This window comes from Grus americana, chromosome 3, assembly GCF_028858705.1.
Source record: "Grus americana isolate bGruAme1 chromosome 3, bGruAme1.mat, whole genome shotgun sequence".
In the NCBI taxonomy this organism is placed as follows: domain Eukaryota; kingdom Metazoa; phylum Chordata; class Aves; order Gruiformes; family Gruidae; genus Grus; species Grus americana.
In genome coordinates, this window is record NC_072854.1 from 78,138,125 (window position 1) to 78,166,016 (window position 27,892).

General features: G+C 42.2%; 1 protein-coding gene across 3 annotated transcripts in view; it reads left to right on the top strand.

The window, feature by feature from the left end:
• The first annotated feature begins 7,886 nt into the window (after window positions 1-7,886).
• LOC129204357 (uncharacterized) overlaps window positions 7,887-27,892 on the top strand; it is a 37,566-nt gene continuing 17,560 nt past the window's right edge. For 2 of the 3 annotated variants that reach the window (XM_054820214.1, XM_054820215.1), the window contains exons 1-11: window positions 7,887-7,967; window positions 8,063-8,220; window positions 8,959-9,269; window positions 10,055-10,151; window positions 13,743-13,985; window positions 15,193-15,288; window positions 16,339-16,480; window positions 18,262-18,370; window positions 19,258-20,680; window positions 21,549-21,657; window positions 26,099-26,264. In XM_054820214.1, coding sequence (XP_054676189.1) covers window positions 8,142-8,220; window positions 8,959-9,269; window positions 10,055-10,151; window positions 13,743-13,985; window positions 15,193-15,288; window positions 16,339-16,480; window positions 18,262-18,370; window positions 19,258-20,680; window positions 21,549-21,657; window positions 26,099-26,264 — 2,775 coding nt within the window. In that variant the 5' untranslated portion in view covers window positions 7,887-7,967; window positions 8,063-8,141. The remainder of the gene's footprint in view (window positions 7,968-8,062; window positions 8,221-8,958; window positions 9,270-10,054; window positions 10,152-13,742; window positions 13,986-15,192; window positions 15,289-16,338; window positions 16,481-18,261; window positions 18,371-19,257; window positions 20,681-21,548; window positions 21,658-26,098; window positions 26,265-27,892) is intronic. The other variant, XM_054820217.1, reaches the window with a different exon arrangement.

The window sequence follows — 27,892 nt, forward strand, 5'->3', positions numbered from 1 at the left end:
ATACGACTCTTCCCATGGACCTTAATATCCCATAGAACCAGGTATCAGAAAAATCTCCTGAGGGAAATGCTAAAAGGAAGCATCAGCTGTTACGGTATCTGACATCAGCTGAGACACACTCATATTTACAGGGTTCTGGTTGCAGAGAGGTTTATGCTCCCAGATTCCCAGGTTGTGACCGCCACTATCAGATGCATCTGGAAGAATTGTGCACAAAATGAACTTACAGTGAGATTTTAAAACACCCTTTATCAATGAAGAGCCAAAAGCCCGGCTGTCGAAATACTGCGCGTGGAAGAATGTCTTGCCAAGGAAATAGGGGTTAGTTAGTAACTGGCAGAAAGTCAGTTTTGTTGGTGTAAGCTGCATTCACATTATTGCTGTTACGGTCTGTTATAGCCAGTGTAGCTCCATTGGCAAAGTCCTCCTCTTGTGTCCTTGGTTCAAGGTGGCCTGATAATTCCAGCTGGAAAAGTGGATATTGCGGTATAAACACACTGAGCCGATTGTGTGGTATCGACTAGTACAGAAATATGGCAGTGCTCCAACTTAAAAACTGTCTGAAAATTATTGTTACTATCTTCTTGACCCGAGTGTGGAGACTTGGGTGTATTTAGAAACCGTTTGGGCTTTTTATCAGTCTGAGTTTAGTAGCCAGTAAGGTACAAAACAATGCCACTGCTCATGGATTATGAATTTTTGAAATTTCACATTTTATATCATGACATGTTATGAGGCACTGATATTATCCAGCGAGTCTCTTAAGATTACTTCAGAGAGCATGTGTTTCTTTTAGGTATAAAATTATTTTGGTCGTTACATTTTTAAAAATCACCTGTGTGCTCAGCTTTAGTTTGTTTGCTCACTCAGCATAGTGTAAGGTTTCCCTCTAGTGGTTAAAACACGTACAAATTGTCTGAAAGCGTAACGCAGTATCTGTACTCTCTAGATTTTTGTCATTTTTACCTCGCAAAGGATGCACAGGAATGTCAGACCTTAAATACATGTTATTACTTTGTAGATGTAATCAAAGCTTCTTTGCAGCCTGAATGAGCAGAGACATATTACAGAGCACGCTGCAGTCACGCAGTTTACTTTTTTTCCCCCCAAAGGCAAACCTTTTCTCATGGTTGTGGGCTCGATTTGTCGTTGTGTAATGGCGAACGCGTACCCGTTTATAGCAGTACAGCTATCAGCTACTTGAACTTTCTCTCTTGGGGGCGGGGGGAATCTCCAGTTAATAGAAACCTGTTTCTGCTTCATGGCAGATACCAATGTCTGCAGAGAGTTAAAAACTCTGGCCCTTTTTTACTCTGCCTGCAAACTTCTCTTCTTCTGAGACACAACAACAGATAATACAAGGGGCAAAACATCACATGCCCCATTCAGAATGTCAGGCTCCCTTGCTGGGAGCTGTGTGGTGAATTCCTCTTCTCTCTAGGGATTACTTTATAGACATGAACAACAGGAGAGGAAGTTCGACATCCATTCTCAAGCTGCTTTTGATTACTATTCTATTTGGGGGTTAAATTATAGTGAATTGTCCATGCCTGCTTGTTTTCTCTTAGGGAGGCACTGTTTTTGCTGCACTCGCCAAAAGGTAAATTGATCCCAGTTCCACCCTGAAAATTCCACATACCCTTTATTGCCAGGGATTAAGCAGGACTATTGAAACGGATTGCACTGACCTTGTGGCAGTCCCTTGCAGAGGCAAATGTCTTTGTATGCAGAGCTTTCTCTCCAGATTTAGTTGTACATGGTTCTGATAGCTCTCTCATAAACTCTGTGTAACCAAGAAGTGTATTTATGTATGTTTGTATACATGTATTTATATATTATCTATAGGATTTCTCTTTGGTTCAGCTTCTGCTGCGTATAGGTGTATTTTTTCAAGTGCTTTTTTCAGTGTGACTGAGAACAAATCAACAGGAAGGGCAAAAAACAGTAAAGTGCAGATAGGTATGAGGAGGTAGAGGAAGAGGGGAGTACACAGAAAGAAACTCGGAAAAAAAGACTGCCGCTTAAAAATTAAAGTTTCCATATTGGAAACACAGTTCTTTCTGGAACTATGTTGATTTATTTTACTGCATATAGGATTCTAGCTGTAGTTGATGAAACAGAAAATGCAACCTCATCCCTTTCTCCCAAACTCTTAATTTAAGGGAGAGAACTGGGTCTAAGCAATATCTGTTCCCCAGCCAGTCACAGGTCTCTTCTCTGACATTTTGCTTCCCCCCCCCCACCCCTCTTTAGTTTGTTCATCCTTTCCATTTGCTTGCAGCGCTATTTGTTTCTTATTTTGCATCTCTGTAGTGCCACCCGAGTTGGTCTTGCAGTAGGCAGAAGAAACCTAGGAATCTAGGAATCTAGTAAAGGGACCCAACCGCTAAATGGGTGTTCTTTCTTCAGTGACTTGTACTCTGCTCCATCTGCTTCTGTCTTCTATCTTTCCTCATCTGATTTACCTCCCATTCCCTCTTCTTGCCGCAGATGCTCCAGGAGGAGCAGCGAGCAGGGAAGCAGGGGTTGCCACTTTGGTGTGGCTGGAAGAGCTGCTGGCCACATGGCACTGGTGGCCCTTTCTAGCCTGTTGCTTCATGTGCAGCCTCGCAGAGCTGCTGCGGTGTAAATCCAACCATCTGTTTAATATCCCGGGGCATCTAAAGAAAAAAAGAGGGAGAAAAGAGTTATTGAGATGCCTTTGAGTTGCATTTTCAGAACGTTGATCGTATTTAATTTTAACAGGTGGCTAAACCATCCTACATTTAATAGAGGTGTTTGGCTATATGGCACGGTGTACAAATGAGAAAGAAAAGAAACTCCAAACCGAAATTGATTCAGAAGTTTTCAACTGTGACAATAATTCTGCTGTAGTGAAAGCTGAATGAGCAATATGCAAGGTAACAGAAATCTCTCCTGGGGCTTCTTTACAGAGGCCAAGATAAATTACACGCAACTCAAGCACCCCGAAGCATTCTAAATGGTAGATAGTAAATGAGCTGTGCTTAAATGCGAGTAACTCATGTCAACTAGATGATTATACTGAATTGTGGATACTGTTACTAAGTTGCTAGTAGTGTACACTCAAAACTAGTAAACAAATCACACTAACAAGTTACTGATTCAGGAAGAGCAAGCCCTTATGCTGTTGCAGCTAGGTCCTGGGGGAAGTCATGAGCTTGGTCTGAAACTGCTTATCCACCCCCCACAAAATAAAAAAGAAATAGGAGCAAGTACCAAAAAAGCTGAGTATGGAAGTTGCATTACTGCTACGTGCTTCCACGCTGCAGCGCAGGCTGCTTGGGGCAGGCAGCTGCCTGTGCTGCCAGAACCTGAGCGAAAAGGAGAGACTTAAAAAAATAAAACCAGAAAAATGAGTCTATGCTCTACTTTTTGGCTGCTTTAAAAGACTCCAGCTTGCTAGCGAGGCAGCTGGCAGCATCTTGGTGGGAGGAGACCTGGCATCCACTGGGAGAAAGAAGGGAAAATGCTAGAAATGCCAGTGCTCAGGCACACAGACCTCGCAGAGAAATATTGCTGCAGCAGAGGCGACAGGCTGGGGTTCAGCTGAGCTGCTCGGGGTGAGGAGCAGTGTCCCTCCACTGCACAGGAAGGGCTTCAGCGCTGCTCCCCTTGGCGTCGGTGGCATGAACGATGCTCCAGTAGCAAAAATTGAGATAAGGTGTGTGGAACTGGCCATAGATAAGAAATAGTTTGCCACTCTTTGATGTCTGTGATCACACTAATGAGTTTTAGCAGTCGTCAAATAGTAGCTTTCAAATCAGCAGCCATCGTGGTCATGTGGAACAAGTAACAACTAAATACAAATAAATAACTATGTTCCTCACCTTAGATAAATGTATGATTTCCTGTTACATCATTAAACAATTGCATATTGCATAAGAAGAATAAATCTCAAAGTATAATGAAAGATAGGCTAATATAGACATATCACAAACACATTAATAACTTAAAAAATTATGATTACCCAATACACCTTCTAAATGTACTTCTCAGCACATGTCTCACAGCAAAAGACTCGAAGATTATAATTAAATCCTAAATACCAATGCAAACTATCTGGAAACTCCATTTTGTTTAGCTTGATACCAGTCTTGCTTTTCTCTTGAATCATTTGAGATGTGAAGAGTCAGGTATTGCTCTGGTATTACTGATGGCTTTGTTTTCCCCTATAAAATTCCTTGGCTAGCTAAGTATTTATGGAAATTATTCAGTACTTTTAAAAGAAAAAAAATTAATGGATTTTTGTGTTGATTTATGATATTTTTCATTGCATTAGTTTAGGCATGTGCCAAAGCATACAGAAGTCAATGGGAATTAATGGTCAAACTTAATCTTTTTTTATGTTATTGTTGTTTTTTATATTGTCTGTTCATCTTTACGGAAGCCAAATATAACCCATGAAGCAGCTGCATACTTATTTGCATAAGCAGTTTATAAAATAAAGTGTCATTTTGTTATGAGGTTGTACCATTCCCAGCAGAGAAGGATCAAGATCTGCGCCTGGGATTGTTAGGTATCAGAGCAGTGCAGATGTAGAATGATAAAAAATTCGTCGGATTTTGGAGAATGCAGTGAGTGCAGGCTAAGTCCAGCACTTCAATGCTTGTTGAATATTTTAAATTCTGTGCTGCTTAAAAGAGAATTATCACCACTGATTTATGTCTCCTTGTTCTATTTATCTATATGCATCAAGTTTACGTCTGTTGCTCTGCTTTTAATAATACAATTTTAAAAAGCAAAAGGAAAATTTACATATAATAACAACTTCTCATTGCTATCTCCAGTCGGGAGACACCGTGGGGAACTGCTCTAGGGTTTAGGAAAATTGTCCTCCCCAAAGCCTTTCGGACAGTGCCACGGGAAGAGGGATTCCCTGGGTACCGTGGGGCTGGTGCCGAGGTCCGCAGGCCTGAGTGGTTACCTCCCTAATGCTATTTTTGGGGGCCTTATTAAAACTGTCAGGGCTTTCACTTAGATTTCTACTTGTTTTCAGGGGGATCTGTGAGGATTTAGTGGTTTTAAAGATCAGGTCATGAATGAATACGCATACTGACTTTATGCATGCAGTTAACACGTCAAGTGCTTCAAAATTACGTGTGTGGAAGGCTCTGTGAAAGTGCAAGGTATTTTACATATTTGTTTTGTCTTATATTTATTAGGAAACTAACTGGGATAAAACACGTTCATCTTTATAATGGTTTTTAAATTAAAGAAAATCTGCTGAAATGGAGAATCCCCACAAACACTTCACAAGACAACCGTCAGCCTGTACTGCGCTTCCTTGTTTGCTCCTGCCCGCTGCCGAGGTGCTCTGCGCGAAGGTATTTCTACCTCACACGGAGTGGTTTTGACCTCTTTGGCCATATTTACCGAGGAACTACTTTGTTGCCTGGTGAGAGGGGAGGCTTCGCGTGGCTTTGACGGAGTGGTGCAGTCCAGGGAGAGCCCGCAGGGCTGCGGGTGAGAGCTTCTGTTTGCTCACCGATTCCCTGGCAATCCACAACAATGGGAAAGCAAAACACTGAAAAGGTTCGTGGTAGAGCAAGTTTTAGTGTTCCGTTTCTTATCCCATCTAAAGTCAGCTCCCAGCGTAGGCAGTGATAACTTCTATGAACAAATGATTACTTACCTATGAATCCTCATCCGTTAAGAATATACCGCCCCCCCCCTTTTCTGAGATTGCAATATATAAAGCTGATGAAGAAGATCAACTATGATGGACAGTTATTGGATTTTCTCTTTATTTTTAATGAGGTAAAAGCTGACACAATCAAGTTAGTCACTCAGAGACCTCCTTATCAGCGTTAAGGTTTGAACATCTTTTCCTTGCGGATGATTTCAGGGAAGTTTCCTCACAAAATCAGGTTCTTCATGATTCTTTACCTGCTGTGCAGTGGGTGCAGTGCCTAAAGTGAAACATGTGTTTGGAGAGACTCTTGGCAAGTGTCACCTGTTTCCAGATCCCACCATTCTTAGTTTTCAGATTATATTTCCTTCATTTGCATTCTGGAGAAAGCATGACCAGGACATGGAGTCTCCATGCACCTGGTGCAAAATGTGATGTCAGTGGGACGGGCCACAACAGCCCTTGTATTGCCCCTTACTACTGAGAGTAGTAACCTTCACGCTGGCAGCTGCTAACTGCTCAGCATCTGAACTTTGTACAGCTAAGTGATTTTTGTGGGTATATGTTGTTTCCTAGGTTTAAAAAAACAAGTCACACACACAAAAGTACCCCAACCAACTTGCATATAGCGTTAGAAAAATCACTGGCAGGTTGAACTTTTAGCTCCACTTGAGTTCAGCCTGAAGAAGCAAATTACTCTATCCTGTGCAACACCAGGATACAACCAATACTGCTGTTGACAGCAGAGGAATGGGGAGACTTGGGAATTTGTTGTTCCCTTTTAGGTTTTGGAGGGAATTGCAGTATAGGGTCATGGGCTCTAGTCTTCTTTAAATGTGATTTCTTAGCCCATCCTTTCTGATCTGTCCCTGTTCAGTCCTCTGTCTTCACTACGTCTGCTTCCTTTTTTTTCACTCCTATTGAAGATCCATTCTGTAGGGTTCTTATTTTAACGCACAAGCATCTGGCCCGACAGCCTGGACTTCTGTTGGTTTAGATTTGTAGATTTCTGAAATGTTTCCAGTGGAACTGTAGATTATTCTCAAGGGAGTTTAAGCCTGTGTGGTGGGTTGACCCTGGCTGGAGGCCAGGTGCCCACCAGAGCCGCTCTCTCACTCCCCTCATTCACCAAACAGGGGAGAAAAGGCATAACGAAGTGCTTGTGGGGCGAGATAAGGACAGGGAGAGATCACTCACTAATTATCATCACGAGCAAAACAGACCGAACTTAGAGAGGGAATTCATCTAATTTATTACTAGGCAAAACAGAGTAGAGGAATGAGAAAATAAAATCAACTCTTAAAACACTTCCCCCCACCCCTCCCATCTTCCCGGGCTCAACTTCACTCCCGGCTTCAACCTTCCCCCCTTCAGCGGCACAGGGGGACGGGGAATGGGGGTTACGGTCAGTTCATCACATGGTGTTTCTGCTGCTTCTTCATCCTCAGGGGGAGGACTCCTCTCATCGTTCCCCTGCTCCAGCATGGAGTCCCTCTCACGGGGTGCAGACCTTCAGGAGCAAACTGCTCCAGCGTGGGGTCCCTCCCACAGGGTCACAAGTCCTGCCAGCAAACCTGCCCTGGCGTGGGCTCCCCTCTTCACGGGTCCACCGGTCCGGCCTGGAACTTGCTCCAGCGTGGGCTTCCCACGGGCCACAGCCTCCTTCAGGTGCCTCCACCTGCTCCGGCGTGGGGTCCTCCACGGGCTGCAGGTGGAATCTCTACACCCCCTCATCCTTCCTCCATGGGCTGCAGGGGGACAGCCTGCCTCACCATGGCCTTCACCATGGGCTGCAGGGGGATCTCTGCTCCGGCGCCTGGAGCTCCTCCTCCCCCTCCTTCTTCACTGACCTTGGTGTCTGCAGAGTTTCTTACATCTTCTCACTCCTCTCTCCGGCTGCAAAAGCTCTCTCTCTCCAAGTGTTTTTCTACTTCTTAAATATGTTATCACAGAGGCGCTGATTGGCTTGGCCTTGGCCAGCGGCGGGTCCGTCTTGGAGCTGGCTGGCATTGGCTCTGTCAGACACAGGGGGAGCTTCTAGCAGCTTCTCACAGAAGCCACCCCTGTAGCCCCCCCTGCTACCAAAACCTTGCCACGCAAACCCAACACAGCCTGCAAACAACATAGTGTTTCCTAGCTACACGTGATGGATCTGCCAAAGCAAGTATCGAACCTGGTAGGGTGTGTACACATCTTACACAAACCACTTACATTAAAGTGGGAAGAAGGCATTAAATAATTTTCTTGCGAGCGAAGGAAGTTCTCGGAGACTCCACATTTCTCAAAGAGTGCAAATAATCCTCCCACAGCAGACAAGGTAGGGGAGCTCACTAGCTTCAGCTGCTGAAACTTACCCCCCCCACCCCAATTTTTTTCAGGTAAGTAGCAAATGCCTGGGCGCTGTCTCGGCAGGACCGGAGCCTAAAGAGGGGAAGAGGAGGAAGTTTGTGCTGCGCAGCTGCCTCAGCCATACCAGTCTCAGGGAGAACGGATGCAAGCTGTACCGGTGTTATTCTATCTTTCCGAAATAAACATTCTTCTGAGCTACTTAAACATCAGGCAGTTTTCTAGTAATGTTTTTCTTTGTTTGATTTTGGTTTGTTTTGTGGGGTTTTTTCACATGCCATTTGTTTTCTCCTGTTTCCTCCTGTTATCTCCATTCCCTGCTTTCTGCAGTCATCTTTGGACATTAAGCACTTTCTCTGATTTTAAAGGCTGAAGATTTAGCTGAAAGACAAGGTCAGGATACTTTGGCAAATGCTTTTAGCGGTGAATAGGTTTTGGTTTTTATTGTAATAGAGTCTTATATCTGTTCCTGGTTTTCTGAGACTTAAGGATTTAATAGTGAGAGAGCAGGCAGTACATCTAAGCCATTTTAGCTGGCAGAAATACTTATAGAATACCTATCTTATAGGTTTTTTGTGTTGCATGCATCCTAACAGTATTTTATATATATGTATATTTATATATACTTCTAGATATGTAAAAATATAAATATATATATGTATGTTTTACAGTTTCTGAAGTCAGAAGATACTCCACATTCAGCCTGAGCTGAAAAAATAATACCTTTTGATTAAAAAAAAAAAAAAAAAGACAAACCACAGGATTTACTATGTCAATATGACACCTTTGTTCATGATGGTTTTTATTGCACATGCCTAACACGGATTTCAGAAAGCAGGGCATGGAAGCAGATGCTTTTAAGGAGGAAGACTGTCTATCACAGCAGACTGCCAATGATTTGGCAAGCATGGTACCATCTTCCAAAATAATAATTGAGAAGGTCATGCCTTCTTTATCCCCAGGTTGGATCTACAACATGAATGAGTCCTCCGGCGAGCAGTGTCCATTTTTATACAACTCAGAAGCCAGTGGTATGATGGGCAACAGAAATGACTCAACACATAACTCGGGCCATGACCAAGCTTTTCAGCATGCAAGGCAATTATGTTATTTGGCCAGCTCTAATTTTTCTCCTCAAAAGCTGGCTTCCAGTGTAACCCAGGCTGGAATTCATGATGCAAGTGACACCTTGGAAATGTTCACTGCTCCTCTGCTCCCTGCCTTAGAGCCTGGGATAAACCATTGTGCTCCCACCTACAAAAACATGGAACAGGTTAGTTTGCTTTAAAGAATCACTGAATTTACAGCTGCATACTGCGTATTTCTAGTAGTTGCACAGCCTCTTTAGGACGGTAACTTTCGTGTCTGTCTATAGGTAGGAAGCTTTACTTGCAAACACTGGGAAGTGCATCGTAACTCTGTGTTTGATTATGTTGCTCTAATGCATCCATGAAATAAAGTGCTTTTCCCAAAAGAGAATTAATTTTTCTCTTGTTCGTCTTGTTGGATAGTTACTGCTCTCTCCTTCCCTCTGGTGAAAAAGATTGCATGTTCCGGCTCTGCATTCTCATGTTTGTAATGATTGTGAGGCATGTTCATGTTCTTATTTCTGTACATCTTTCTATCAGTCCTCGTCCTCCATCTCCTTGTTTAGCTTTTTTCCATTTCTGACTTTTTCTCTTCTTAGTTTTGACAAAGAGATGGATGGGAGTAACTCCACAGTGTCTCTTCCACTGAGTGCTCCATGTGCTTCTTATAAGAGTAAACAATACAGTGCCTTAGTTACACATTTTAAGGAAACTCGTGTTTCAAAGATAGTTAAATTTATTATTTAGGATGTGTCTATGCTGGCAGATCTCAGCCCTTTGTCCATTGGAAGTCTATCATAATTTTAGGCTTTTTGATGATATGAAAATCAGAAGTATCGGTGCTAACAAGGCTGCATGATCTGCCTCTTGCCCTAAGCCCACCTCACCTCAGGGCTTCTTTTCTTATTGCTGTTGGTACTAGAAACATCGAGAAATGTAGTTTGATACTATATCTTCATGATATTTTCAGACTTCAGGGCAGCAGGACCAGGTGATGAGGCAGCATGTGGAGCAGCTGCAAAGGCTGGTGGCTGAACAGCAGAAAATCATTGCGCTTTACAACCCAGGTACTTGGTGCATCCCTCCTGCCGCTGCAGCACCCTCGCCTGCTGGTGCTTGCACTCCAGCAGTGAAATGTGGCAGTTCCTTAAAGAAAGAGGTTTGGTGGTTGTTTCCAGTGGCTGGGAGCTCTTCCTCTGGCAGTCAGGCTAAAACACTCATTTCTTTACATATGCATAAGCTGTAAACCACAGAAAACATTTCTTTCCACTTTTGTACACTAAAATTCCAGGAGAACTATAAGGAGTCGTCCTTTATGTTTAATAGCACACCTCCTGTACAGACTTCTATTGAAGTATGGATTTGAATGGTGCTGCAGAAAATTATAGTATAGTGGTGATCATTCAGAAAAGCTGAAATATCCTTTTTTTCTGTACCTCTATATGAAAGCTACAGCTTTTATGTAGAAAAAAAGGAGAGGAAGAAAGTCAACACACCATGCTTCTGTTAAGACTCTTGCCTTTAATAGTACGGCCTGTTCCTCACAGCATGATAACAACTCCTTGAACGGCTTCATTTTACCAGTGGCATTGCCAGAAAATTCCATCTGCTCAGCAAGTAGAAAAAGAGGACACCCCTCCTCCCCCTCCCACTCTGTCTACAGTGTTAGCACGTTCTTTTCAGCTTGTGACCCCATGGTGAAAGAAGAATTTAGGGAAATTATGTAGAGTCGTGACGGCATTGGACAGGCTTTATAAGGGCTGCTTGTGCATAATGTCAGGCAGGGAGCATCCATAAGGGCATAGGAAGACCAAGTGATCCTTGGATTGCTGCTGCTCCTCAGATGACCTGCAGGGGAGGCAGCTTCACCTAACCCATGTGGTAGGAGCCTGAGCAGCCCAAGGCATCCCCCGTCTGCATCTCTGCATTGATCCGGCATCAGTTTTCTCAATCTAATTTCAAGCTGCTTTGTCAAGTTGAGGAGCTGCAAGGTCTCATTCTGCTAAGACATCAGAGGATAGTTAGGAGAACACAGTGATGGCACCTTGCATGCTAGAGTTCAGTGTAGCCTGATGGGCTCTTACAAATAGCTTTTCAAAGCTGAAAAGCTACTTTTCTTTTCAAAACTTTCTTCCCATGTTCTAACCATACATTGTCAAAGACAGCCATGTCTTTTGCTGCTCCTCCATGCATGTATAAAAATGCTTCATAGCGCACCTAGTTTGACCAGTTTGGACGGAATCATTTATAATGAAAATTCAATTTCAGTTGCCATATGAGGAACATCTGCTTGCAGAGGTCCACACAAAACAATAGGCATTACTTAGGCAGAGTTAATGACAATAATAAAACCACCAAGAATTTATGGTCTTTTGCTTCCCCCCGCCCCGGAAACTCTGGGAGCTGGCACTTGTTAGTTGACTTTAGGGAAACATGACCTTACATTATTGTTGCCATAAAAGAACCCAAAATTTTAGCAAGTTTCATCTACCTCACTAATGTATATAATAGCAATTATTAGCCAACAAAATAAAAAAGTATAGAAAAGTGGAATTAAAGAACATTGGCCAGGAAAATGCTTTTAACTTCCAAGCCGTGTGGCTGAGAGAGCTGCGGAGCATCTACACAAGCAGGAGGCGTACACTGGGGTATATGCACCAGGGCCAAACCCCAGCCCCATAGTGACCATCAAAAGCCTGGCTTTCAGCAGCTTAGGTTGTCTGCTTGTCTTGTGGGGACCTTTCTGAACTTCCCGATGACGCCAGCAGTGCAAAGCAAAATGAGAGTGAAGAGAACAAGAAACTTCACAGCATCACAGAAAGAACACAGGGTCACATCAGTTTGAAGGTCTCATTTTCAAACCCGATGCTGTGTGACAATCGGGTTTTTTGGTTGGGGAGGTAAGCAGGATCTCAACCATCAACCTTGCAGCCAGCAGCCAACCCACACCAGCAGTGATACCAGCAGGCCCGGCTGTCATTGTACCGATTTTCCTGATGGAGCTATGCCACTGCGAAATAGCTGTCAAAAGCCACTGCTGTATACTAGGGAGACAGCTTCAGACAGAGACAGGATGACGACTATGGCTGAGTAAATGAAATCTTCATGATCCTGTGCATGTAGCCTCAGAGAAAAGTCTGGTTGAAATGGCAGGCAAATGCTCAGCAAGCTGTCTGCGATGACCAGGTTGAACAAGCACGCAGTCTGTGGCTTCAAAGTTTTCTAATCAAAGCAGAACATTCACAGAGCAATTATGTCACTCATTAATCCCTGCCCAAATGCCGCAATCAGCAAGATGCTTGTTGTTGCTTCCACCGGTTCGCTGTGAGCAGAAGAGTTAGGCTGCAACGCTTTCTTCAGGTTCTCAGGAAGGACTGAACAGTGCGAGAAGGAAAGCGCCCTGGTCCTGCTACGCTGCATCGTGCAAACTTCTCTTCCCCCTGCCCCAGTGCTCTAAGTCACTCGAGCATTTCTGAAGAAAGGAAGTACAGTTTGTATCGTGAACGCAAGACCAAGATCATACAGTAAGAAATATATTTATAGGATGCTGTTTGGGTGTATTTACAGATCCACATACATTTAGCTAACATATAAAGCCACAGAAAAAATGGTTACTTGAATGAAAAGCTGACCAAAATCTGCACTGAAAGTTGTGATTTGTTAGTGGAGGCAGTGTAAGTTTAGGATAGCAAAAGACATTGCATAATCTGGTCCCATTAAGCTGTAAAGAGGTAAAATATGAAAAACTACTAGGGCTATGATTTATCTTATTATGATAAAGGTAGTTGCTTCAATATTGCCATGCAATTAAAGAAATAATACAGTGACCAACAGTAAAATCGAAACCTCATTGAACTACAGGTTGTCATTTTGATGTCTCATGGTAACACAGACAGAGGAGGCTCTGCCCACCTGCTAGCTGCGTGGTTAGAGCATCTGTGCAGAAGTAACGAGTTGGGCCGTCTTTTGAGTCTGTGCGAGACACGATTTGAAACCACAGAGCAGCCGTCTTCCAGAAAATGCCTTAGTGTGGGGGTGAGGCAATTTCAGTAGCAGGCACCCTCTGCTCTTGTTGAAGTCAGGTCACAGGACAGAAAGGAATCATGATGTGAAGAAAGAAAATAAGAAGCAAGCCTAGTTTTGTAACCTTATAAAGGGGTTTATTTCCTGGAAGTAGTGAGCCTGGCCTCTGCTCCCTGTGCAGAACTGCTTACGTCTTTTCCGCTTGGAAGTCTTCTCATAAAACGTGTAACCAGCCATCCAGAGCTAAAAGGAAAACCTTCCCCTCTTTTGCACTGAGGAGTGTCTCAGAGATACTTTGCAATACTTAACTTTTACCTGCTAAGGGACTTAAGGAGTCCTAGGGGAAGCGTGTATTTTACATGCTCAGGAGTACTTTGCAAATTTTCTTTAATTCAGCATCTCTGTAGCATACAATAATGTTGGTTATGACTGGTGGTTGCAGCAAGCATGTTTTACAATTTAAATAAAATAATAAAAGCAGAATTTGGTTATTTCACTCTGAACATGCAAACCACCAGGGAACATGAAAGCAACATTGTTTTTGTGCAATACCAGTTTAGCAAGAGATTTCTAGTTTGGTGCAAAATATTTGTCTTAAGCTTCTCTAATTTTTCTTCTCTGGTAATTATTTTTAGGCTTTTCTGTTTCTCCTGGGGTACCTTCCCACCTAGCCACAATGCCACCCCTTCCGTGCTTTCCAGCTACTTTCATTCCTGTCCAGTTCCCATCAGAAAATTCTTCCCAAGTTGAGAGCCCGGAGTGCTTGCAGACCTCTCCCTTGGCAACGCGCTCTGCTTGGCAAAGCAGATCCCCACTGTTAGTGCCAAATGAGAGCAGTTCAGAAATGTCAGGAGAGCATGTGCAGCTTTCAGATTCAGGTGGGTAAAAAGCGCTGGAAATCTGAAGCTAAGGCTATTGTGCAAATGTTGTGAATTTTTGCCCTTGCTCGTGACTGTTACTGATTTTATTGCAGGTCAGGGAAAGGTACTTTGTTTTTATGGTGGCTTGTTATAAAAGCTTTTAAAGTATTTCAAACTTGATTTTTAAAATTTTTGAATCACAGTCATCCTGCCTCTCGTATTGACAGAGAAATTGGACATTGTAGATATAAATGGAGCAGAAAGCCATTAAATTGGAAAAGCAAAATAATATGAAGTAGGGAATATGTTGTATTTAGGGGGATAAGCATGAAAAGCAGGAAGTGGATATAGCTTCCAAAGGTGAGAGAATGTGTTTCATTAGCTAAGAAGGCCTGGTCTTTGTCAGCTATCTCGGTGTTCCTCACATTGATATGGGGTTGCATCATTTGGAGAAAAAACAACGTAAGCTGCTACTTGGCATCTTCACTTTGCCAGCCTTTTCTTCTCTGGGAAGGTACCAAAGGGTGAGAAAGAAGAAAGAATGATTTGCAAGAAATCAAAAGTTGATTTCAAAATGGGGGGGAAGAGGAACAAACAGAAGCGGGAATGAAACCACTTAAAAGGGAAGAGGATGTAAATCAGACCTGCATCCTGGATTCCTTTGAACTTTTATAGCAAGTCCTGACTGTGAAGCTGTGAGACAGTCCCATAGTACAATTGAAACTTTAATTTCATATTCTTCAAGCTAGCTCAGGACCAGTACTCTCACTGAGTGAGCCTTGCCTCCTTCTTGTGCCTGGCACTATTATTTTCTTGCTGGGTTAACTTGAACCTGGGTTAGTTGCCCAGTGAAGCTTCTCTGGGAGCTTTAGAAGTATTTCCACCAGCACAAATGGGGACGTGGGGTGTGGATGAGGACAGCAGGAACCTGAGAGCAACATATTAGGATGGGGGGAGGTATGACTGCTTTTTTTGGATGGTAGTGATGACTTAAACCTGTGCTGTGTGTGTAAAACTAAGGCTGGAAGGTGCAAAGGCCTTAGTACATCAGGTTAACTCCTGACTGGAATCTGCCTTTGAAATATGCTTCAATGGAATGTGTGATTGAGAACTGGGCCGAACTGAGACCTTCCTGACTGTTGTGATGAGTGTGGGGTTTTACTGCTGGAAACATAACCACGAGTGTACCAACAGCTTGTATAACACTTCACATTCTTATTTAAAGGGATAAGCACGGAGCCATTGCTTCAGTGTACTGGGAGCCCCACAAAAAAACTTTCCAGACAAGATGGTCAAGAAGAGAACAGAGAAGAAAGCAAAGGTGAATTACACAGCTGCTCGGACACATTGTTCTTGCCTCGCACTGAGAAACACTAGTTGAAAATTACAGTGCTGGGGCACCTCTCCTATCAGAGCATTCTGGTGACAGCATAGCCCCACACATGAAACTGTGAGGGGGGACGCATGGGTTCTGCATCCCTTGCAGCTGCCAAACTGCTGTGTCATCTCTGGTCCCCCAGACGTATTCTGGTGCAGGGCAAGTGAGAATGTTGCAGAAACAGCACTTGTCTACAGCTTGTCTACCATCAGACCGGAGATTTTTGGTGTGTAGCTGGGAAAGACTGAGGGAAGGATGTAAAGCTTTTGTATTCCTGTTGTTGGACCAGAAAGTCCTTTCAGTATGTTGCAAAGGTCTTCAGTAGCTCTACGTGCATTAACGTGACGAAGTAAGCTACATAGCTCCTGGCTACAGCAACAGTGTGTAGTATGAATGACCCAGTAAAGGGTTTTTGCTTCAGCTGACAGGCCTAACTTGAGCTAAAAGAGCAAGTCTGCATTAGCTGGCACTTAGAAAAAAGATTAATTGAAGTGGGAGCCTTCTTGTAGTGAACATAGCCAGTAAGCTTCAATAGGAAGATGTACAAATTTGCACTTTTGTGAAATAGAATAGAAAACGCCCAGTTGGAAAGTCTCATGTGTACAAATACTGCTTGTTGAACTGTTTAATGAACTGGCTTGCAGGTCACATAATTACAGACACGAGTAGTTCAGTACTGTCTAGCAAAGTTCTGCAGTGAACACATTAACAAAGCATTACAAATATGTAGAGGCAAGGCGTACAAATCATACCATTTGCTCTTTCCTTATTTCCAGCAACTAGACTGACGGATCAGTAGCCTCTTTTTCTCACGTGTTGCATCCTTCCACCTACTTAATTCAATTGTATTCTGTGAAGTGTTTTTAAAAAATCAAAATCTTGCATATGTTGTTGAAAATATAAACATGTGTAATTGATTTTTATAATGTTTATTTTTCAGTTATTCATTTTACTAAAGACTTTGTTTTCATTGACCTTTTTTCTGCTGCTTAGATAACAGTCAGTTAAGAGAAAGGAGTTTCCCTGAAACTTTTTCTGCTGTCAAAGAAGAACAAAGAGAACAAGTAAAGGAGGAGATTCCTCCATCTCCCTTTGGCATAGAGGGGAAGATGAAGGCTGGAAACATAGAAGACAGGTGAGAAATGTTCTTAACCAGTCAGTCAAGATACAAAAGCATGTTTTCCTTGATTGTACACATACGGTATGTGTTATATTTGCAACACAGAGGCTCTTTCCTTTGCTTCAGAGTGGCAGGTATGCATGGGCAGAGAGTGGACAAGTCTAGGGACTGGCAGTTGATCTACTTCTATATAGTAGGATGCTGGTTTAGCCAAGTTAAATGAGCTGGTTTCGCAACTATGATCTTCAAAGGAGAGAAGTAAGGCAAAAGTTGGCAGGGAGAAATAACATCTTTTGTTATGCCGTCATTTCTTCTGCAGTGGCCTTCCATTTATGATGGCAGCATCAGTCTGAGTAGCTCATTCATTCTTGTCCTTGCTCTGCCTCTTCAGCTGGGCCAAGACCAATTTTTATGTGCCTATATAGTGAACAGGTCGGTGAAGTAATCCTTGTTAAAATTATCTGGAGAGAGAAATGTAACTTTTAACTGGGATCAGTTCTCAGATCTGGTTCATCACTGCATTGCAAAAGGAGCTGTACGAGCACAACGAGGGGGTGCTCGTGGCTAGGCAAGAATGGGTAGGTTGGCATTAGTGATGGAAGAAATTCTTGTAGAGTTGTTACCTTTCCTCAGCTGATGCAGATAGAAGCAGTAGCTTTTTGGCACACCGAGCCTTACATCAAGTGTAAAAGAGAAGCAGGAAACTTCTAGGCAAGTACAGGCTGAGACTAATTGTCATGAGTGTGGTTTAGTACGTTAATCGTGTGGGAGTTGGGCAGGGAAGAAAGACAGGGACTTCCAGAGCAGAAGGCTGGGTAGAGGTGGCAGGACCATAAGCACCTGTGGGCAAGTGGTCCTGTCCACATATACCTTTTTGGCTCAGCAGTGAACTTCTGAGGTCTGTCTCCCAGTCAGTCCCACTTGTTCTGCTTTGGCTCACATTGTGGTCTTAGCACGAGCCGGATGAAAGTAAAGCACAGAACGTTCCAGCTCTTCATGACAGTTTCACTATGGGATCAGGCTAGGGTTGGTTTGAAGTAAACTTCCCTGAAATGCGTATTGTCTGACATTGAGTCCTCAGCAGCAACAGTTTTGCTCTAGAAATCTAATGCTGTCAGGCCATGCTGCGTGCTAATAGACAGAGCCAGACTGACAAACGAAAAGATTATCCGTGGTACAGTGGTGTTAAGTAGAGGTGCAATATAGAAAGAACAGTAATGTGCCGCATAACCAGCACCTCTATTAAAACCAGGATTTAAAAATATTCAGTAGAAATTATTAGTAAGTGACTAAATTAAGGGTCTAAGCACATTTCCAATGAAATAAGATATGTTCATATATGCTGTATTATGCTTCATTTTGAGTCAGTGTTCAATTTGTCCCTCCACAACATTATAGACGTTATTTTTCTTCTCTGTCAGTCTTTACCAGCTAATTCAAACCACTCTGTCAGAGAAATAGTGAGTTCTTTGTGACTGTAACCAGCGCTAGTCTGGAGAAAATGCCTGAAATATTTTTCCTTTTGACTCTTTTTTATTTTTAAGGAGAGACTGATACCAGCCAAAAAATATTACTTGCTAAACACATAATTAATGTTTAGTCTAGGCAGGATGTTTTAAAGTGAGACTTAGATGTCGCATAATACCGGGCTTTTTACTAACATGCTTCACATTTAAAAAAAAAAAAAAATTGCAAGGAACATTTCAGTTCTAAACTCAACATCAGCTCAATGAGAATTATTGAAAGAAAACTATTGGAGAACCTTACAAACAAGTACTTCCTTGTTCCTTGCCTAGGCCAATCACACCAGCAACTGGTACTAGACAGAACATTTCTGAAGAATTTGTTGAAGAAGAACTTAAAGTAGAAAATCATCTCACAGAAAAACAGCAGAAGGAGCAGCAGGTACCATGCCATCAGTGCAATCACTTTGTTTTCATGCTCTCATGGGCTTGGGCATTGTGTGGGCTCTGCTTTGGCTCATTGCATGGAAGCATATTTTTCCACTGTTCTTTCACGTGATATTGGAAGGTTTTTCCCAAAGTAAAAAAACTGTATTATTCAGCTGCAGTCATATTCCCCTGTTTCCCACTGGATTTTTCTCTTTGCACATACTTTCTGGGTCATAGTTTGTGCCCAAGTTTCAACACACTTAGCTAAATTAGACTTCAAGGTTGATCTTGTTAGCTTATTTCATAATAAATGGTCCATGCAGTCTCTTACGTGCCACTAATGTGAGAATGGGGGCATTTCCAAATACAGTTTTTGTACAAGGGCCAAGTACAGTAACGCTGTTCTGATTTTTGCCTTACGTGCAGTTTGAGATGAGTTTATGTCTGACACCTCTAGGTGTCAGACTCAGCATTTTGTTAGGCTTCTTGACTTGGAAGATGCACATTTCATCACTCAGGAATTTTCTCTGTCTCCTTGGCAAGATAACATCTCAAACTGATGCATTTATATATTTCTGTGTCACGTTTTAAAAAAACACTCAAACTTCCTTTAAAAACAAAGACAGACGGAACGTTTCTCATCTTCTATCATATAAACACTTAGCATCATCTTAACCATCTGACTCTACTAATGAATTAATGGAGGTGTCACAGAGCGACTGCTTCTAAGTTCTCGTACCTTCCCTGTAGTCTTGGGGCTGTTACTTACGTATCCTGTTATCCATAGACAGTGTCTTTAAGACTTCTGGTGTCTCAGCTTTTTCAATTATCTGAATATATTTCTTTCTGGAGAATGATTCTCATACTGTGATTGTCAGCATTTTTTGGTGTTTTTTTCAGAGCAAGGCAAAAGTAACACCTCAGAAGGCTTTTCTGAAACGAAAAGAAGGTATGGCAAGGCTCAAAAAAAGTAAACAGAAGCCTTTAAAAGAAGACAGCAAGCATTCCAGAAGAGCTGGTTTGGACCGCTGGGGTCATTTCTCCCAGCCTGGCCAAGTGGATGCAGGCATACTGCAGCCAGGGGAATGCTCTCAGTTAAATCTGCAGGTCAGTAGCTCCACGCAGATGGGTACACGTGGAAAGGAAGGAGACTGTGATTTAGCTGACTGGGAGATAAAGGCTCAGACTGACTGTGAAGCAAAAGTAGTTGAGCAAAGTGCAGAAGAAAAAGAAGTGATTGGGAGAGACAAAGACACAAAGGAAAATCTTGTTGACTTACCACAGAGAAGATGGCCTGAAATCCTGCAACCATGTCCTGAAACAGTAACAGAAATGAACCTACAAGTAGATGAGGAAAGGGAAATTCATCATATGGATTCTCTAGGGCAAGCAGGCAGAACTGATGGAAGACCTGTGGAGGGTACCCTGCAAAAGGACCTAGGTAGGGTGGATCAGCCTCTGAAGGGTCATCTCACAGAGGGAGCAAAAACCCCCTGGGAAGTCCTGCAGAAGCATTCTCCACTTAGGGGTTTAGAAACAGATCTCATCAAGCAAGCAGAGTGGAGCGGAGGCCCTGCATTCACCCAGGATCAGAAGTGGGTTCAGGTGTGCCCACAGGAACTCGCTTCTGGGAGCCGGAGCTCAGAAAGCAAAAGACAAATCCATACAGGGTTTAAGATGGTCAATGGTAAGATAGTAAAAATTACACGTAGCTCACCTGAGGCTGTGGAGAAGGGAAGCTCATCCTCAGCCTTGCAGCAGGAGTGGCAAAGGAAGGGGACAGCTGCCTCGACGTGGCATGGTGCATCTTTGTCCTGTGAGTCAAGCGGCTTAGCCTCCAACAGTGATGATGACTCCAAATCTCATGATGCTCAGTATCCCTCCCAGCATGGGCCTCAGAGAGTAGATCATACTGACGGACATTTGGATATCTCTGACAATGATTATGCTAGTGATGAGCTCAGTGGAACTGAAAAAAAGTCTGTTAAAAAGTGCAGCAGATCACCCCGAAGTAAACAAGATATTCAAGCAATCTCAAGACAACAAGGTCTGTCCTGCAGCACAAGCAGCAGCGATTCCAGTGCTGGGGCTCTCAGGCTGAAAGGGAGCGAGGCGCTCTCTTCTCTTCACCAATCCTTATTTCATGTCACAAGATCAAAAAGGAGAGAACATGAGCCTGAATCAAAGAATGAGAACAGGGCCAGGGATGTTAAAAACCTAGATCTGCCATCTTCAACAGTGGCTGGTGAGATTCCTGCTTTCAAGATTAAAGAAACCCCTGCAGTGGAGGAACCACAGAAAAAACTGTTTACAGACACATTAGGTAAGAGCTACCTGAGTTTTGATTTACATTTATATTTCCATAGGGGAAAAAAAATTTCTCTTGGATTTATGACTCATTCTGTGTGTGCTCCCTAGGTATATGCCCACCTCTGTCAGTACTTCTCAGTCCTAAACTGGAAAAAACGTGAGGAGGGGAGAGATATATCTGTAAGCCCCATGTTATGCTTGGATCTCCATCGTCACTAGCCATTTTTCCTAAGCCTGTTGCTTGAGGTGCACTTTCAGGTGCAGACTTTCGGTCCCATGAGATGGGTGAGAGGTTTGGTGAGTCCCTGGAGTCAGTGCTCAAATTCCCTGTAGCTCAGCTGTTTTCCTCCCACTGACCCCTTGAGAGTGAGATGTTCACATTTTCTATTTAGCCTTCTCAGAGATAATGTGACTTTAAAAAAGGTGGGCAAAATAATTTCTCAAATTTGCATATTTTGTTCCTAACACACAGAGAGCCTCACATCAGTGGAAAATGATGATTTCCTAAGAACAGAACATCTTCACTCAGTTTGTCAGGCTGCTGTTAAAAAAGGGCTTCTGAGGCCTCTTTGAAAGTTACACTCAAAATAAGGTTGAACTATCATGTGGCATTCACATTCCTGAAAAGGAATTCAGCTACTGACACTGATATATACCCAAATCCGTTTCACTTATCATGATTTGTAGGGCTTGAATTGCACTACTAAGAACTATGCTGGGAACAGAATATTTGCATAATTAGGCAAGGGTAGTTTAAATCTGTTTGATAGATTAAACAATAAAGCCTACTGCGCTTACACAGTCTGTGGTGTTAAATACATAGAGAGGGTTAATAAATATTCACAAAGTTCTGTGTACTAACAAAAATGTCTTTATCGAAGAAACCCAGAACATCCTTACCAGAGGATTAGAGACTGGGGCATCTCATGGAGGAAGCCCTTCACTGACTGGGGTGACAGAAGAACAAGAGAAAGCAATGCATTTTCACAGGTAAATCTGAAACTGATTTGCGTGTGCAGTAAGGCAAGTATTTCCTTTCGGATCCTTAAAATCAGGGTGCTACATTCATACTTATTAGCTAGCCTCTTTTCAACTTGTCCATGTTGTTTCAGAACTGAAACCCTTATTCAGCTGTCTAGAGAACAAGTAAAGTGCCTAACTGAAAGGGGCCAACTCTGAAAACACTGGTGCAGTTTGGGTCTTACAGCTGAGTAATGCCAAATGTCTTTTATAAGTTGCTGAACATCTTCAGATTACGGTGAAATCAGTAAGAATTTGGATAATTTACTTTATGGGATCAGGCCTCTGATACAGTGAAGGATAAACTTCTTAGATCACATTCACATCAGAGTAGCCCATATTTCCTAAGTTAACAAAAAGTGTCAGAGTCAACAGCATTATTTCTGAAATACTTATCTTCAGACTAGACTGAGGATGCGTTTGGTACCACACAGATTAAGAACTTGAAAATTCGAGACTTGCTTTTGTAAATTGTAATTATTAAATGCTAAAAATTGTTTTGGTTTTGTTTTGCTTTGTTTTACATCTTCAGAGAAGTGAAAAAATTCCTTAGCGCAAAATTGCTGCAAGAGATAAGTTTTGAAACTATGGGGTTTGGAATGGGTGTGCCAACACAACTGTAACTAATTACAGGTTATGCGAATGTCTCCAATGAAAATTTAGCATGCTTACAATCAAATCAAATCTATATTTTTTAAAATGTGATGAAATCTGTTGGAAAGTACTAGGTACCATCTACTGTAAACACAGGAGAGATTCTTTTTCTTTTTACATTTCAAGCCTAGTTCTTAACTAGTGCCAAATGAGCATAATTTATTGTTTTGGATTTTTAGTATATAATGCAAACTAAGAAATTATTTTTCACATCTGCTTGTTCATTCCTTTTGATTTCAAAGATCATGGGATTAGTGCCAAGGGATTTTTCTGAATTACATTTATCAGTTTGTATTACTTCCTCCTACGGCTGTCTATTAACAAAACACTTTCAATGTCTTAAAAATAAATTATTTCATTAAAGGTCCTTCTTGTTTGTGATCTTGCAAACATATTGGGCGATGATCACCAACTGACCGTGAGGTGTTCCAGATGTGAATATTTGTAGGATTTGACAGTTCATAAAACTACTAATGAAATTAGGTGCCGCTCTTACTTTTACTGGTGTAAATTTTTGGCTGTGGAGGGCTGTATTGGTGCAGAATTACTGCAGTGCACTCTCTGCCAGCACAGCATTCTCTGCCGGCTGACAGTGCTGCCTCACAGATGACATGGCTTTGATTTTTCCATAATAGTGCAGGGTTTTAAAAGAGCTTTTTGTGGATTTATTCATGTCTTTAGCCATAGTGGCCCCTAGCATTTTCACACAGATGTTTATGCAAAAATACCTGCCTAGTACAATATGTGCATCTTTTTACTCACTTTCTGTTATTTATGAGCTAAAACTAATTGCAAAAGGCAGCTTCTCCTCCTTGACTGCATTGGCCCTGTGCTGATTTATGCAATCTGAGAATCCGCTTCATATTTTTAAACCAGCAAGCCTGCTAGGAACACAAGATGGCCACTACATTGACAGCATTTCCCTTGTGTCATGTTGACAACTCGTGCTCGCTGGAAGCCAAGAAAATCCTTTTGAGAGCAGCACAACATGCCTGGACCTGCCCCGTCTATCCATTCCTTCGTTTCCAAGCACTTTGTTTTTAGACCTTTGGAGGCACAAATAATACAGGCAAGAAGGTGCGAGCAGTTGGGATGCAATGTGTTGTGTGTATCTGGTGCCTAACAGAGCCTGGAGAGAGCTCAAGGCAGCAGCAGCCTGTGGCTCTACCCTTGCAGCGCTGAGGTGGTTACTCTTGACATCAGTCAGAGGATTCAATGATTTTCTTGTTCCTTCAACACGGACAACTTGTTTGCCATTTTTAGTACATAATTTCCTTGTGGTATTGACTCAGCACTCTTTTTGGAGCAACAGCAGTAACCAACAGGTTTGGCTTTTTTCCAATCTGCATTTTGCTAAAAGGCTTTTTCTTGGAAAACCACCTTTGCTTCACGGATGTTTTTGCCTCACAGCCAGCCTGCTGTGATGTGCCTCGTGCAGAGGTATGCCTGGGACTCATGCAAGAATTTGAGTTAGCACAAAGTACTTAGCCTTTTTTTCTATATTTTATAACTGTGATGTGCACCTAGTTCCCATTTGCAACTTATAGCTAGGTGTTGTGGTTTAACCGAGCAGGCAGCTAAAACAACCACAGAGCCATTCTCTCACTCCCCCCCCCCACAATGGGGTAGGGGAGAGAACTGATAAGGAAAAAAAAGGTAAAAGTCATGGGTTGAGATAAAGACAGTTTAATAGGACAGAAAATGATGATGATGATGATGAATAGAATAAGCAGAACAAGTGATGTACACCACAACTGCTTACCACCCATAACCAATGCTCAGCTAGTCCTTGAGCCCGCCTGCCTCCCAGCCCACCCCCCACTTGTATACGGAGCATGACATCATATGGTATGGAATATCCCTTTGGGCAGTTTGGGTCAGCTGTCCTGGCTGTGTCCCCTCTCAGCTTCTTGGGCGCCCTGCAACATCTTGTTGTCAGGGCAGTATGAGAAGCTGAAAAGTCCTTGACTGCTTGGCAACAACTACAAACATCAGTGTGTTATCAACATTATTCTCACCCTAAATCTAAAACACAGCACTACACCAGCTGCTAGGAAGAAAATTAGCTCTATTTCAGCTGAAACCAGGACACTAGGGTATGAACTGATTGAGGCTCCAAAGAAGTATTGTGTGTACTCCTGGCATCCTCAGTCACTACATTTCCTCAGGTCACGGCCTGTTTTCTAGCCTCGAGGCAAAGAGGTGCAGCGTAACACCTCCACATGACTAACCTGTTTTACCCTGCAGACCAGGGTCGCTGCACCGGAGCTGTCTGCTGGATGTGATCCCTGGCCCGTGCTCACCTCCAAACCTTGCCCAGCGTTGCCTAGCACAGTGCTGGATGGCTGATGCCAAGACCAGAGGTCGTGCTAGCGGTATGGCACTCTGGGTAATTGCACGCTTGGGTTCATGCTCCAGCTCTGATTAGATTATTTGTACAGATGTAACTCTTGTGCAGTTCTGAAGAGGTCAGTATCAGCTGAGCTGCTGGAAGGAATAGCTAGGTGGATTTTATTTTACAGGGTGCAAGAAACTTAAGACAGTACTGTTCGGTCTTCAGTGGAAGATGTTATATATAGAGCTTGCATCTTGCTTTTTGTTCTAGTATATTGTATTTCAGGGCAACTGGTCTGGATATGGAGCAGTGGTACACTGCACATAATCACATGGGTGCTATTGTTTGCTAATTTAACTGTATTAATGTAAGGAGAATTAATACTTCTATTGACTATTGACGAGATGTTTTTTAGCATGCCTTTAACCAGAATATTAGATAGGCTTATTTAAGATAGAAAACAACAACAAAAAAATTAGGTAATGAATTGTAAAGAGCAGCAAGATATGGAGAGTTTGTTTATCTCTTAGCATCTTTGAAAACTTTAATATTTTGCTGCTGAAGTGCTACACTCCATTACTGAGAGGAAAACATGAGGAAAACATGACGAAACATGAGGTCATGGCCACCTCCTATAGCTCTTGTTGCTGTTTGGGTAATAGCGATGGCCAGATGGTGGCTGTAGGTCACGGAGTGAGCTGAGGCAGGAAGCTAACAGATAATTTAATATCATATTAAAAAATTAACTAAGCAGCTGGATCATAGTCATACAAATATATTCCGTTTGAGGATATGTAAAGATTTATAGTCTTCCCCTCTTGCTGAGTTTTTAAGTGCACTTCCAGACCACCCCTGCCTTCAGACAGAGTTCAGAGGTAAAATCTCTTCTGGGTACTGAGCTCCCACATTTAACTCTTGAAGTATATTTACCTATGGAAAGTAAAGTACTTTATGCTCTTTCATTCAGGTTCATGGAGGTTCTCATTTGTAGGAATGACTGGGCTGCTGGAAACACAGCTCAGCCCACAGCCTTGCAAGATGAAGTGCTTCATAGGTGCAATGCCAGGGAACAAGCTGTGCCTTCTGAAGGTCTGCCCTAATTTAGCTATCTCTCTGAATAGAAAATATGTTTAAAAGCCTCTAAGTTCATGGTCATTACATTGTCAGAAAATTTCAATGAGAATTGTTCCATCTGCTCAATAGAATAAATTTTGCAGCTGAATGCATGCATGAGTGTTCCCAGTGATGAAGGACCTCAATTTTGACAAGTACTGATAATTTGTTGCCACTCCCAGCAGTATTGGCATATATAGGACATGCCCAAGCCCTCCAAAAACCATGTCCAAAGAAGGCGCATCTAAAGACAGTCTTTTGTTACAATATTTATGCCAACTTAAAACTTTTTGTTTACCTTCTGAACAGAACACGAATGGGCCAGCTCAAGACTGTTAGGAGCCAGGAGCTGACTCATCCTTTGGAATACAATAGAGACCAAATTCACCCACTGCAGAAAGAAAAAATTGCCCATAGCAAGTTCAAAGGAACATCTAGAGTCACTGGAGAAAATGTGAAATCACAAGAGATACAAGTAAGCCGTCTTCTGTCGAATAAATATGCAGTTGTCATCAATTAATATCCTTCCATGCAGGAATCTTATGCTAGTACCTGAATCCTGCTATTTGTCGCAGATGGCCAATTATTCATGCTACTTCTTGAGGACAGTTGTGTGTACAGTGAAGATGTGTCAGGTTGATAGGAGATTGCTTTGGTTTGTGTTTTAAATGTACATCCAACTTTCTTTACATAAGAAAAAAATTAGGTTGTGCCTTCTATTTCATAAGGAAGGTTGGGAGGTTCCCGTGTTCCTTCTACTTCCTTGTACTGGTTTTCCCAGATCTGAGCCGGCTCTTGAAAAAATTCCAACTCCTGCCATAGTGGGCTTTACATCTTTTTGATATAAAAAGCCATTGTGCCAGTGGCACAAAGTTATTTGCCATCATTCTCTATTCTCATCACTGAAGTGGGAGTTTGTTTATTTTTTTCTTCAAACTATCCTGGCCTTTGGCTTTGAGGTATTTTGATGATATCTAGCTGTGTATCTAACAACCTAACCTGCCTAAAAACATCCCCGAGTCATTTATTTTGGTTTCTTCTAAGTTCCTTTAGGGGGTTCTATCTGTTTGAATCCTCTATTTCAGTCGTCTTAGTGAAAATGTAATCTCTGAGTATCTGTGGCTATTATCTCTATTAAAAATAGCTCGACATAACATGACTTTAAGTAATTTTCGAGAAGAGTCACTGATAAAGAGAAGAAAAAAATGGTGAGCCATGTGAGACAGTGATAAAGGAGACAGGGACAGCTAAAATCTATATTTTTATAGGATAAAAGAGTTGGCAATGGTAATGCTCAGAAATGTCTGGAACAATGTTCTGCTGCAAAAGGATGTCTAAACCAAACAGATATATTTGACAGCAAACTGACAATTTCAATTATTTTCTTGACCAGAAAAATTTCAGAACAAATGAAACTGGCAAGACAGTACTTTGTTCAAACTTTCTATACTTCCTTTATTTTTCATTTGTACATTTTTGAGATACATATTTTTGTACCATACACATAATGAATGGTTTCTCTGCTCATGTTCCATATTTCTCTAGAGGTAACATTTACCACAGGAAATAATTAACTGTTTCAGGGAGGTTATTTTAGTATTTTGAATAAAAATATTGTTCATATCCTCTCTGCACAATATTTTGAAACATCAGCTTTATTTCCACCTGGGATTTAAAAAAAAAAATAAATTTATAATTTCTGCCAGGGAGTAATTGTGTTTCCTGTCTAGGTCTAGCCCTAGATATGAAGTTTGATTGATAGAATTGTTTTAATATTTTGTTCCCACATGATAACATAGTAAGTGCAGGTTCAAAAAGTTAGTTTTCCACAAAACAATTACAAAACACTTTCTGAGACACTTACCTGTGTGATTCCCAAGTTTAGAAGTCTGCTTCTTCTTGAAAATGCCCAATGGATGTGCCAAATTCTGACCAGGCAGCTCACAGCAAAGAAAGGACGGTGATGAGGACACAAGTGGGCTGATGGACAAGTGAAGGGAAAGTAGGCAAGGGTTGCATGTGACAATTGGTTGACCACAGAGGAAACTGCACATTTCCAGCTTAGCTCCACCAGCCTTGCATTTGCAGTATCCAGCATGGGTG